At 42.3% G+C, this 13,765-nt stretch overlaps 1 protein-coding gene across 1 annotated transcript in view; it reads right to left on the bottom strand.

Moving 5' to 3' along the window:
* The window catches only part of LOC134444597 (NACHT, LRR and PYD domains-containing protein 3-like), a gene marked incomplete at its 3' end in the record, with an annotated part of 67,079 nt that extends 53,608 nt beyond the window's left edge, over positions 1–13,471 (bottom strand). The window contains exons 1-8 of the mRNA XM_063193856.1: positions 13,410–13,471; positions 11,672–11,770; positions 9,429–9,527; positions 9,176–9,259; positions 5,783–5,861; positions 4,837–5,032; positions 2,966–4,727; positions 855–1,028 (exon numbers count right to left, since the gene is read on the bottom strand). Of these exons, the coding sequence (XP_063049926.1) occupies positions 855–1,028; positions 2,966–4,727; positions 4,837–5,032; positions 5,783–5,861; positions 9,176–9,259; positions 9,429–9,527; positions 11,672–11,770; positions 13,410–13,471 (2,555 nt within the window). The remainder of the gene's footprint in view (positions 1–854; positions 1,029–2,965; positions 4,728–4,836; positions 5,033–5,782; positions 5,862–9,175; positions 9,260–9,428; positions 9,528–11,671; positions 11,771–13,409) is intronic.
* Positions 13,472–13,765: the final 294 nt, after the last annotated feature.

Below are 13,765 nucleotides of genomic sequence, written 5' to 3'. Positions count from 1 at the left end.
TATAGCTATTCACATGTAAAGTACTGGTGCTTGAGTGGCTATTCAGAGGTGACAACACGCCCCTTTCAGAGGCAAAGACAGTGTCCTGCCACAGCAGACGTAGAGTGACAGGGGGGTTGGGGCTATCAGAGCACATGGGGATTGACAGGGGAGTGTGGGCCATTAGAGGTTTGTTCACACCTATCTCATTAGTATTCAAATGAGACAGGCAGTGGCAGTGACATAGTCATTCTTTTTTGCATTTTGTATGAAAACAACAAAACATTTCTAAATGCCCTTTTCACTTTTATGCTGCCAACACATTTGTTTACAAGATTCAAACTTCAAAATTCTTGGCTAGATATATTTATTGTGTGTTTTCTTGAACTTTTTGAAGACCTCTGAAACCTGTTTTTTTGTACAGTGTTTATACTCAATTTAAATAAAACATGTTTGTATGACATCCATTTTTTTTTTCAGATTATTTCTTGTCAGGCTTTTCACAATACAACCATATATTCCACTTTTGCATAGATGCTTACTGTTAGTTGAAAATACTTGAAAATGTCAGGGTGGTGCAAGCAGCCTAAAAGCCTCTGAAAGGCCTTAGACCTCAGAGGGTTAAAGTGACTGGATGATATTAAGAAAATTGCCATGACAAATGGCCCTTCAGAATCACTTAAGAATTGTCATGATATCGACCTTGGGTTAGGGTTAGGCAATGACTAATTCTGCAACATAAATAACCTGTTGTACTGTAAAATGTAAAACAATTACTAATTGAGCTATTAGCATGCAGATGTCAAGCAACAACAACAGGCAGGACAGTGGAATTTACTGTATATTATTACAAAGATATCATGTAGGCCTATAACCTCAGTGTCTCAAGTGCACAGTTGGCGCTCTCCAGTCCTATACACAGTTTCTTGACTCCAACATCTCCAATGTGGTTGTCACTGAGATCCAGGTGTCTGAGTTTTGATGATTCTTTGCATAGGACAGATGCTAGTGTTTCACAGCTCCATTCAGAGAGGCCACAGCTGTCAACCCTGAAATGGCAAAGGGCAACCAGTGAGTATTAACACATTGAATACCGGCAGTGTTTACGTAATTACGTCATAGATTACCGGTGTGCAAGATCAACATGGGGCTCGATTAAGTTGGGATGGCATCACCAACATCTGTTTACAATCGGCGCAACAAGGCCTACATTTAGGCTACCTAATGAAGTTGCGGTCCGATTCGAGCCTCACGGTGCAGGTCACCCCTAAGACTTCCTAGACAATCTGTGATGACACAACATTAGGCTCGAATCGGCAACTGCATAAGGTAAATGTAGCTGTGCTGGATGTAAACATATCATCCCCAGTTAATCGAACTCCCACGTTGATCTCGCACACCGGCTTTCTAAACCCTTTTTTGCATTTTTTTTGTAGTTACAGTATATTATGAAATAGGGCCACTGAAACATGGCTCTTTTGAAAGTGTAGACTTTACACTCTTAGTCGGTGAAAACTGTGTGTCTCAACAAGCTTTTACCAGGAAGTTATGTGATCGCCCGATTTCTGTGGTGGCATGTCCGTTTGTTCGTTTGCTGCTATTTCACGGCCTGCCACAGGGTGGTCGAGGTGAATTGAGCAATGACAGGGCGCGCTTGCGAGGTGGATGGACAGTGACCACAGCCAGCATGTAGGCTATCACATGCAGATTTTCTGAGCCTATATGGCTGCGTAGCCAATATCACACCAAATAATAGTGCCTACAATATGGCATATATCTTCGCGGAGTTAATTGTTCTCCGAGTGTTTGCCCTGTCAACCAAATCAGCTTTCGCTGGGTTTATTGTTCTCAGAGTGTTTCCCTGTTCCGTTGAATTCACAAAGGGTGGAGAGATATTAATAACGGCGAAAAGAGGTTAACAGTCAAGCGCCAAGGAGGGAAAGGTATTCAGTTCACTACTACATTTGGCCAGCCGCACATTGGCTCCCACCGCACTGCGGCGCACTTTGCTTCCGACATAATTCGGACCCCCAAACCAAATTTCAGGTGATCCGACATCAGCGAATGTCCGCGGACATTGGCGCCAGTGTGCGTTGTTCTATTGAAAACAATGAAATCGAACTTTGGCGGAGTTCATTGTTCACCGAGTGTTTTCCCTGTCAACCAAATCAGCTTTCTCTCGTCTGCCAAGTTGAAGTTTGTACGAAGGGTTGGAAAATTAATAACGGTGAACAGTGGTTGGGATAGTGATGAACAGAGAGCGGATGAAAAGGTATCCAGTTCACTAGATTTAAGGTTAATCAAAATTGTGTTGTGAGCTTGAGTGACCGTGATCCCAAAGCGTTCTCGTTCCCCAAGGGCACGGTTGACCACCGTAGTAATATCATTCACTATATATTATGGGTGGATATTAATAGCTGCGCCATTTAATATTGTGGCAAAACAATTGATAGTTACACCGCGGTCTTCCGTGTGGTGCGTCTCCAATTGAATAAACTTAGCCAGTAAAGAGGTGGATCGCACTGAGGGAGACGAGAAGACCCTGAGTGCGATCCACCTCTTTACTTGCTTAAAAAATTATGTGATGAAAGGCATGCAGCCAAATTTGGCAGTCATCAAAATGTTTACAACAACACAATGAATGAATAATGTCACCAAGGCTATAGCGATGGGATCCAATAATTTCCAAATTAGTCTACAGTAGGGCCTATATGGCATGACCAATCACATTTGCCAATCCCACAATTAATTTACAGGTGAACTAATACCAAAGCTTACCAGGTGACATAGGCCTACGCCCTAGCTAATAAAAGAGACACATATTATTTGGTTATTGAAGGTTCAAATGGAGATATTGAGGTTTTTATGAAACATGCACCGTTTCAATGTTGTGCATTTAAAAGGGGACCAGTTGATATATATATAATACATAACTCACATAACAGAGCCAATTAATTGTTAACATTTTCATTACACCATTACTTACAGAGTTGTGTGGGATTCCTCCACTACTCGTGTCAGCCTCAGGAGAGCTTCATCAGACCTGATGTAGGTCTTCAAGTCAAACACATCCAGATTCTGGTCTGACGTCAGCAGCACAAAGACTAGAGCTGACCATTGTCCAGATGATAGTTGGACTTCATCAAGTGACCCTGCATTAAGGAAGCTCTGGATTTCATCCATTAAGGAGTGGTCATTCAGTTCATTCAGGCAATAGAAGAGGTTGATCATCCTTTCTGAGGAAGAGGCCTCCCTGATCTTCTCCTTAATGTATTTGATTGTTTCATCATTGTCCATCTTAATTTGTCTCAGCGGTGTTAGAACATGCAGGAGAGTCTGATTGGATTCCAGAGAGAGGCCAAGAAGGAAGCGAAGGAAGAGGTCGAAGTGTCCATCTTCATGAGCCAAAGCTTTGTCCACAGCATTCTTTTGCAAGGTGATTATCGATTTCATCACTGGAGGTGAATGTGGTGAGGATATTATGTCTTTCTTTTCAATACCCAACATCATCATCGCGTACAAAGCGGCGAGATACTCCTGGACAGTGAGATGCACAAAGCAGAATACAGTTCCAAGAAAGATCCCAGATTCTTCTCTGAAGATCTGGGTGCATACTCCTGAGAACACTGTTGCATCTTTGTCATCAATGCCACACTCTCTGAGGTCTTCTTCATAAAAGATCAGGTTGTCTTTCTCCAACTGTTCATAGGCCAGCTTTCCAAGATGGAGGATCAGCTCATGGTTCCATTGTGGGTCAGTATCATTCACAAGTTTGCTTCTTCTCTGTGTGGTTTGGACAATAAGGAAATGGTTGTACAGCTCTGTCAAAGTCTTTGGAATCTCTGTTTGTCCTGAGGAATAAATCATCTCAAGAACCATAGCAGCAATCCAACAGAACACAGGTATGTGACACATGATGTGGAGGCTCCTTGATGATTTAATGTGTGAAATGATTTCACATGCAATACTCTCATTGTTGATCCTCTTTCTGAAGTACTCCTCCTTCTGTGAGTTATTGAACCCTTGCACTTCTGTCACCAGATCAACACACTCAGGAGGAATTGCACTTGCTGCGGCTGGTCGAGAGGTTATCCAGATGAGAGCAGAGGGGAGCAGATTACTCTTAATGAGATTTGTCAAGAGTACATCCAGTGAGGTGACACCTGTCACATCAGCTAAACTTTCATTTCTCTTGAAGTTGAGTTGGAGCCGACATTCATCCAGGCCGTCAAACACAAGAAGCACTTTGTTTTTCTTCTGGCTATTAATAGCCAACTGCTTTGTCTCTGGAAAGAAGTGGTTAAGAAGATCCATCAAAGAGCACTCTTTGTCTTTCACGAGGTTGAGCTCCCGAAAGCACAGTGGGAAGATGAAATTAATTTCTTGGTTGTCCTTTCCCTCAGCCCAGTCCAGGATGTACTTGTGCACAGAGATAGTTTTGCCAATGCCAGCCACCCCGGTAGTGAGAACTCTCCTGTTTGGTTTGTCCTGACCAGATGAAGGCTTAAAGATGTCACAGCATTTGATTGGTTTGTCCTGATCAGCTGATCTCTTGGATCTGTACTCAATCTGCCTGACTTCATGCTCCTCATTTACTTTCCCACTTCCTCCCTCTGTGATGTAGAGGTCTGTGTACATCTTTTGCAGCAGAACAGAGTTTCCGGGTTTGGCTATTCCTTCAAACACGTTCTGGTATCTGCTCTTGAGATTTCTTTTCAAGTCATTCTGACAAATTATATTGAGCTCATCTGGTTAAATACAAATACAACATAAGCAACAAGAAAGATAAAGCGAGAAGGAACATTTTTTTTTCATGATGTAGAATTACAGTGTTACTAACAAGAAAAACATTCTTACTTTCGTTGAGTTTATCAGCAAGATCCTGGTGTTTCATCTGGCAAAGGAAGTGCAATGCCATCTTGAGAGCTCCTTCTCTGGCATCACTTTCATAATCTGATTTCATCTCAAGGGTTTCCTGGTAGTCTGGACTAAGAATCTGCTTAAACCTCTGCAGCTCATTCTTTAAAAAGGTGACCATCTTCTCTTCTAGCACCTACATCACACATCCCATACAAGCATACATCACACGGGCCCTTACTGTGAAGCACATGTCACACACTTTTAGCATTTACTGTCCAGACCTGAGCACTTGATTTGGTTTGTTCTTCAAGGTGTGACTGCCATTGTAATAGATTGGAATATTTTCATGTAGCTATTTGCACAATTTCCAGTTCATATAAAAAGTTAGTCTAAATCTTTCAATTTCCACTATGGCTTTGTTTACCTGTAATGGCATTTTGCATGGATTAATATGAATCTCAAAATTAAAACCCAATTTTTACATCAATACACATTTACATGGGATTCCCTCACCATGGGATTGGCTTTTTATCAAGTCTTTGTATCAAGTATCAATAAAGCCATTGTTTTTGAAAACTTTGAAAAGCAGATTTCTTGCATTTGTCTCGTTCACACATATCTGTTTCACTCATTTATTATTATTATTATTATTTATAAATTTACATTGTAAACAAAAGGTCCAAATGGTTTACGTATATACATATTCATTTACATGTAAATAAGATCTACGTATTCAACAGAGCTTAAAAAAAATAGTACGTTTATGTATTCAGTGGCTAATATGAAATGAACGCTGAAATCAATTGATCAATCAATATACTGTATGTCGGTCGATGAATGAATCAGTTATTGACTGCTTCAAAACAGATGGATTTACTGAACAGAGAATCTGCTGTAACATCAGAGTGGAAGAGTTAAGTCAGATGCAAACTGAATCACTTACTTCAAAAATACGAAGTAGATCTCGTTGCTTATCCTGACTGCAGCTGGTGGTGCCTGGTTCATATCTTTTCTCTTCCTCCCTGATGATAAAGAATAAAACACGATTCATTACGAATAGAGTAATTGCAGTAATGTCACTTTTTAAGTTTTATCAAAAGAGTGTTACCAGAAGTGAAAAACAACCTGTATCAGAGCTTGGTTAGAAATAGTAAGTTTTGTGGCAGTTTGCCGTGGGTTACCATGGTCACGGCTCGTGAAATCTCCCTCCTGTAGTCTGCCAGTTTTCCGGGTTAAGCATGTGATAGCAACATCGTATTTATGTTGCCGTTTGACACAAAAATGATCAATCTTGTCATCTCTACAGCCTAATTTTAATGGGGGGCAACCGCCATTCCGACATACTGCCATTCCGACACACATCAACACATCCCCTGTTACTCATTGCGCGGCTCGCGTGCCTAACTTGGCGACTCGCAATGTTATAGAAAAAAATATTAGGCTATAGCCCAACACAATCAACAGACCTACATTTAAAATCTGCCATGCCTACATAAATAGGCCTATACAATAAACACGCACCACAGTCATCTGCATCACGCCAAGTAGGCTAGGCTATGGGCACGTCTTCATCAAAATCTCTTTTTTTCCACCTGGCTGACCCAGCACCCCATGCGTCGTCGTTTATTTACTGACAAATTTGACTCGGGCGCGCAGCAAGCCACATTTCTCCTCCGAAGTGAGCCGCGAAAATCAATCACAGATCTTATTTGAAAATGCATTGGCTGTCATTTTTATGGACGTTTGTTCACATTTTCATTGGTGGCTTAGTTTTGCATTATTTTAAAAACAGAGGGCTTTACATTCTAAATGGCTGGGGGTCGTCTATCAGCAGAGAAAAGAGCTTCGAAACTTAACCTAATTCGGCAAACATCCTTCACAACAACGCCACGACACTCAATGGCGGAGACCAATAAATTATCTTGTCCACATCAAACGAGTAATTCCATCATACATTGTGAATGATGCGTGCACGCGCCTGATGCAACTCTCTCGCGCAGATTGCTTTGTTGGTGACCACATCGCAAATCGCTGTTCATTTTCGCGCCTGGTGTAAAACTCTCGCGCAGATTGCTTGGTGATCGCCTCCCAAATTGCTGTTCAGTTTAACCTGGCGCTGTCAAACGGGCAATGAAGGCAAGCAGAGCGCGAATAAAGCACGTGGAGTCGCGTTGGAATGCTGCAAGTTGGAAACGTATACTTTCTCTCTCTCTCTCTCTCTCTCTCTCCGCACAGCTGATAGAACTCAGTGCTTTCGGCGACGTCACGTTTTTATAGATAATAAGTTCACAAGAGCATCAGGCAACCATCCTTCACAAGCTCAATAACTCTTGAGCCAATCTGTTAATTCCGTCCTCGTTACATTGTGAATGACGATCCGGAGGTCTATCCATCAGCCATCAAAAATATGCTGGCAGACAGCGCCAGAGAGAGAGAGAGAGAGAGAGAAACAACAAAAACTGGACTCGTCCCTCTGTTTTTGTGTTGGTTTTGACTCTGGTTGCATGTATTGGCCATCTGTCAGCGCCAGGTTAAACTGAACTGCCCTATTGCTCTTTGATGTAAAAGTGCCCTTCAGCAGAGGTGTCTTTTAGTGTTTAAAAGTGAGCTAGGAGGCCTAACAGCATTTGCTGACATAGGGTAATTAATGAATAATTTAATAGTTTAATAATGCTAATTATTTAATTATCAATACTACTACTAATAATAATAATAATTAGCATAAATAATACTACTTTGTACAACCATGTACAGTAGTACATGAAGTAGTACAAAAAAAAGAAAGGCCCTGAAAAGTAAGGGGGGGGAGGGGGTGTTGCGCTCCATGCGGCTCTCCTCCTGATTTTTTTTCTCCTAATGTGGCTCTTGAGGAAAAAACAGTGAGTATCACTGACTTAATGATACCACCATTCCGACACCATGTTACTCTTGTGGGGAGCTGTCCACGCCGAGACTACACCTAAACGGTGTGCCCGGAGCTGTCCACGTACGTGGTGCTGAAATATGCGTTTGCTCCGAGTGACGCAAGGAGATGGAAAAATCGATACCGTCATTCAGACAACTGAACGTCAATGTCAGAATGGCGATATGTCAGAATGGCGGTATGTAACCCTTTTTAAAACCCTTGTCAGTTTGCGGGGGTTCGCTAATCGCGTGCTTGCACTCACACCTTATTTGAGACTAGTCCCCATTCATTTTCGTTCGTCGGTGGGAACCGGGAAGTCCTTATATCAGACTACAGTCTACTACATGTTTCCGGGTGACTTGTGAACTCTATGGGGGGCACTTCAATGAGCGAGTGCTTCTTCCAGTCAGTGTCATGGGTTTTGGGTTTTGACTTTGTTTCAGCAGGAATACAAACTACACTTTATTTTTGCCTAATTTCAGCCATTTGTGTGCATCGTTCAAGCTTTGTGAGTAGGTCTACTATTTGTCCGTTTTTAATGTTCAAATGTCCGTTTTGGTAGTTTTGAGAATAATGTAGACCCTTGTAAAAAAAATCCTGTGACTTCGTTAGGAATTTTCAATGAGTTATTTTGAGCCTTAATTGATCTTTAGAATGTGTGAATTGCAGTTTTTGTGTTGGTATTGTCAAAAATCCGTCCAGTGTTTCATACAGAGAAGTTTAGCACTCTTGATAGCTGTTAATGACCGCCATTGTTAGGCGTGAATTACCAAGCACCTGCCTGTTGCAGCAGCAATTCCCTAGTAAAATGATAATAGCTGTCCCTGTGGAAGATTAGTCGAGTTTTCCTATGAAAGCTAAACAAACTATCTGAATGCATTTATTTTCAGAATTTGTTTAGGCCTATTGATGGATGAAGTAGGCTATGAGGCATGAAGCAGTAGCCTTCCCCACTGTAGTAGGCTAATGACCCCTTAGCACAGAGCATGTGTTATAACCTGTCAGCAAATTTGTAATGATCAATTCTTAATCAGTTACTTAAATCTATCTGCTATGTCATAACAATGCTGTTATAGTGTAATTAGGCTAAGTCATTTCAGCAAAGAGTGAATGGACTGGTGGGCCCATATGCGTCAAGGCAATGAAAGTAGGCTATGCATAGGCCTGATTAAGAAAGAAAAATAGGCTACTTATTGAGAAACAAGCTAGTAAAGATACATTGAATACAACCTTAATTACTTGCGTTGTATTATGCTATTTGCTATTTGTTATGCTTTTCTAAAATTAAAGTGCAAGCAAAAATTGCTCGCGTGCTTTGCATGCTCGCCATTCTTTTTCTGTGCCCTATTGTGCCCCTGTATAGTATTGGGCCTGCTGACGACCCTGATTCACATGCGTACACCAATATCTGGTATATTCGAATGTGCCTACCTGTCCCCTTCTGCCATGAAAGGGGGCTCTTCTTTTGACCAGTCACTCCTCATGGATGGAGACCCTGTTTCCTTCCTGGAGAGCCTGGTACAAAAAGAGTTAATGCAGACAGACATTTTTTATTAGTCCTTATTTTGCCACCGTAGGCGCAGTGAATTTCCTCCAACTTCCACCCTTAAACCATGTAACTAAGACATGTCATTGAGGCCAGTTCACATGCTAAAATTGTACTCCAATATCTTGCTATGCCTACCTTTCCCCTTCTCCCATGAAAGAGGACTCTTCTTTTGACCAGTCACTCCTCATGGATTGCGATCTGGACACACCAGATCCTGGTCTTTTCCTGGAGAGCCTGCTAGAATAAAGGGTTAAAACAGAGGACAAGGTGTTCCTTGTTTAGTTCATGAAACTTGGTACATGATGTCCAATAGCTTGATTCTGCTGCTGGATCTGGTTAGCATAACCAGCATGGAAGCATTATAAGCATGCCTGCTAAGTGACCTTAGTTAATGTTCAATGACCTCTAGAGGTCAACTGAGGTCAGACAGGACTCTGCATCTTACAGTTTTGAAATCAGCACACCAACATTGACAAAATAAGATATTTGCATAATAAATTGACAAAATAAGATATTTGTCTCAAAAATGCCCTTAACTCCTTGCAATTCTGGCACCAGTCTAATATCTTTCCCCTTTCTGCCATGTAAGGGCCATCATCTTTAGACCAGTCACTCCCCGTCAGGGCCGGTCCACGCCTTTATGGGGCCCTAAGCAAAATTGAATCCGGGGCCCCCCATTCCACCACCTACTTTCCCCCCATACTACTACCTACTCGGCATCATTTAGGCTACTTGCACGAGTGAGGGGTAGGAGTTAAGGACATACGTACGTAGGCTGCCTGTAGATTGTGTACCCATTCCATTGTGTTCCATTGTAGCATACTGCCATTCCGACACACCTCCACACTTAATCATACCGCCATTCTGACACTACGGTTCTCTTATGGGGAGCTTTTCACGCGCGAGCCTACATCTAAACGGTGGTGTCCACGTGCCTGGTGCTGAAATCTGTGTTTGGTCCGAGTGACGTGAGCTTACACCTTCAACGGTGTGCCCGGAGCTGTCCACTTGTGTGGTGCTGAAATTTGCATTTGCTCCGAGTGACGCACGGAGATGGAAAATTCGATACCACCATTCAGACAATTGAACATCAATGTTGGAATGGCGGTATGTCTGAATGGTGGTATGTAACCATTTTTAACACCCATGTCAGTTTGTGGGGGTACGCTAATCGCATTTTTGCACACACGCCTTATTTGAGACCGGTCCCCATTCATTTTCGATCGCTCGTGGGAACCGGGAAGTCCTTAAATGCTAACAAGAAAGACTGCCGTCTACTACATGCTTCCCGGTGACTTGCGAACTCTATAGGGTGCAGTTCAATGAGCGAGTGCTTCTTCCAGTCAGTGTCATGGGTTTTGGGTTTTGACTTCGTTTCAGCAGGAATACAAGCTACACTTTATTTTTGCCTAATTTTAGCCATTTGTGTGCATCGTTCAATCTTTGTGAATAGGCCTACTACTTGTTTGTCAAATGTCCGTTTTGGGAGTGTTGAGAATAATGTAGACCCTTGTAAAAAAAACCTGTGACATCGTTAGGAATTTTCAATTAGTTATTTTGAGCCTAAATTGATCTTTAGAATGTGTAAATTGCCGTTTTTGTGTTGTTGAAAATCCGTCCAGTGTTACATATAGAGAAGTTTAGCACTCTTGATAGCTGTTAATGGTAGTCATTGTTAGTGAATTACCAAGCATCTGCAGGTTGCAGCAGCAATTCCCCAGTAAAATGGTAATAGCTATGCCTATGGAAGATTAGTAGATTTTTCCTATGAAAGACAACCAATCTATCTGAATGCATTTATTTTCAGAATTTGTTTAGGCCTATTGATGGATGAAGTAGGCTATGAGGCATGACTATTATTTTTCTTTGACCATATTCACACACATAGGCTATCCAAATACCCCACTGTAGTAGGCTAATAACCCCTTTGCGCAGAGCCTCTGTTATAACCTGTCAGCAAAATTGTATTGACCAAGTCTTAATCTGTTACTTAAATATCTCTGCTCTATCATAACAATGATGTTATGGTGAAGTTAGGCTAAGTCATTATTGCAAAGAGTAAATGGACCAGTAGGCCCAACTGTGTCAAGGCAATGAAAGTAGCCTATGCATAGGCCTAATTAAGTATGGCAAAATTAGGCTACTTATTGAGAAACAAGCTAGTTAAGATACATTGAATAAAACCTGAATTATTTGCGTTTTATTATGCTATTTTTGCAATTTGTTATGCTTTTCTAAAATTAAAGTGCAAGCAAAAATTGCTCGCGTGCTTTGCATGCTTGCCATTCTTTTTCTGTGCCCTGCTGTGCTCCTGTATAGTATTAAGCCAGCTGACGCCCCTGATTCACATACGTATACCAATGTCTGCCCATGTCTACCTTTCCCCTTCTGCCATGTAAGGGGGCTCTTCTTTTGACCAGTCACTCCTCATGGATGGAGCTCTGGACACACCAGAACCTGGTCCCTTCCTGGAGAGCCTGCTAGAATAAAGGGTTAAAACAGAGGACAAGGTGTTCCTTGTTTAGTTCATGAAACTTGGTACATGATGTCCAATAGCTTGATTCTGCTGCCGGGTCTGGTTAGCATAATCAGCATGTAAGCATTATAAGCATGCCTGCTAAGTTACCTTAGTTACAGTTCAATAGGCCTAACTTCTAGAGGTCAACAGAGGTCAGGTAGAGCTTGGAAAATTGCAGTTTTGAAATCAGCACACCCAAATGGACAAAGTAAGACTTTTTGCATAATACATTGGCACCAGTCTAATACCTTTCTGCCATGCAAGGGCCATCATATTTAGACCAGTCACTCCCCATCAGGGTCGGCCCAAGCTTTTATGGGACCCTAAGCAAAATTTAATCCGGGGCCCACATACCACCACCTACTCAGCCCCCAGAGGGTTAAGGGCCGTACACACACGTCGCTACTAGTTACTCGCTCAGCGGATGAAGTCAATAGAATGTCGATGTGTTCCAGCGAGACTCGCAGGCGAGTAGGCGAGCACTGTACAAGCGATGCGATGTGGGCGGATTCCGAGTTGAAAATATTTTATCTTCCAGCGAGGCGAGTAAGCGAGTAACCAATTGGAATGCAGAGTTCGGTACTTCTCGCCTGTTCATTGGCAGTTAAAGCCGCGGGAACTTTCAGTGAACGTTCCATGAAAGAGTGGCGAGTAGGCGAGCAAGCGAAAAGCTAGCTTTGTGTGTGTACGCCGCTTTAAGGATGTAGGCTGCGTCTAGATTGTGTACCCATTCCATTGTGTGCCATTGTGGCAGTAAGTGGTACATGAGAAAGAAATATGGTAAAAACTTGGGAAAATGGTGGATAGTTAATTTCTTCCTGGAACTTTGCTGCTCACGGGGGAACCTGGTGGCGTGGGGCCATCACATAGTTTGTTTATGCCTCGGGCCGGCCCTGCTCCCCATGGACTCAACAGATCCTGGTCCTTTTCGAGGCCCTAATATAGAAGCACACTCAACTTAGCATAGACCAAAATCTGGCCAAAACCCCACCCCTGGTTCCAAGACTTTAGTGGTCTATGGCTTGGAACAGCCGATCAAAATCAAGAAATAGAAATGCACTCAGAGAGTGCACACCTCCGCCAAGGAGGCTGTTTGATGGAGCATCTGACTATGCTACACCCTATTTTTATTTAATTTGTTCTGCCTTCTTTTTGTGGAGTTACAAACTGGAATGTCAAAATTCGTCCTGTCCTGCAATTCAATTTGCGGTTACTAGGGGCGTCTAGATTTGTAGGCTAGCAATGGTGCAGAATCCTTTTTTTAATCCTGCTTCAGGTTTGTGATCCAGATCCCCACCAAAATGCAATCACTTGTTCCTTTGGCGCTTTCCAACAACACATAAGTTCATAAGTTTTTCAGTTATCTTGCTGACAGACAGACAGACAAACAGACCGACAAATAGACAGACAGACAGATAGACCAACGCGACCGAAAACATAACCTACTTGGCGGAGGTAATTGAACTGAACACACTGTTTTAGATGCTCTTTTTGACCAGGTTTGTAAAGGTGTGTATGAGATATGAAGAAGTTATTGGTACCACATGAAGGAGACCTGCCAGGTGAAAAGTTCAAGTTGAAGCTGTAACTGATGTTACCTGTGAGTTTGAGCCTCCGGTTCTTCCCCCAGCTGGGACTCCTGTTTGCCAGGGGAACTCATCCTGAGGAGCCTGTACTGACCCTTTCCTCCACCAGATGGCAGCACCTCAACTCATTACCTGATTACAAGAGAAACATGAGAAATCAGCAGTCTGTTCACAAAACTGTTTTTAGTCATTTTGCAGCATTTGCAATTGCCCCTGACATTAGACACTTGCGTAGTTTAAATACTTAAAACAAAGTAACACAAAATTAATGCTGGATGTTTCTAACCTAATGAAAAATTAACACTTGGCTTCTTGAATTTACTGCTTTCTAAAATAAGTGTGTTTGTGTTGGTTTAGTCACACACCCT

This window comes from Engraulis encrasicolus, unplaced genomic scaffold (assembly GCF_034702125.1).
Source record: "Engraulis encrasicolus isolate BLACKSEA-1 unplaced genomic scaffold, IST_EnEncr_1.0 scaffold_61_np1212, whole genome shotgun sequence".
Taxonomy (NCBI): Eukaryota; Metazoa; Chordata; class Actinopteri; order Clupeiformes; family Engraulidae; genus Engraulis; species Engraulis encrasicolus.
The sequence above is the reverse complement of the archived record's forward strand: the minus strand, read 5'-3'. Positions and strand labels throughout refer to the sequence as shown.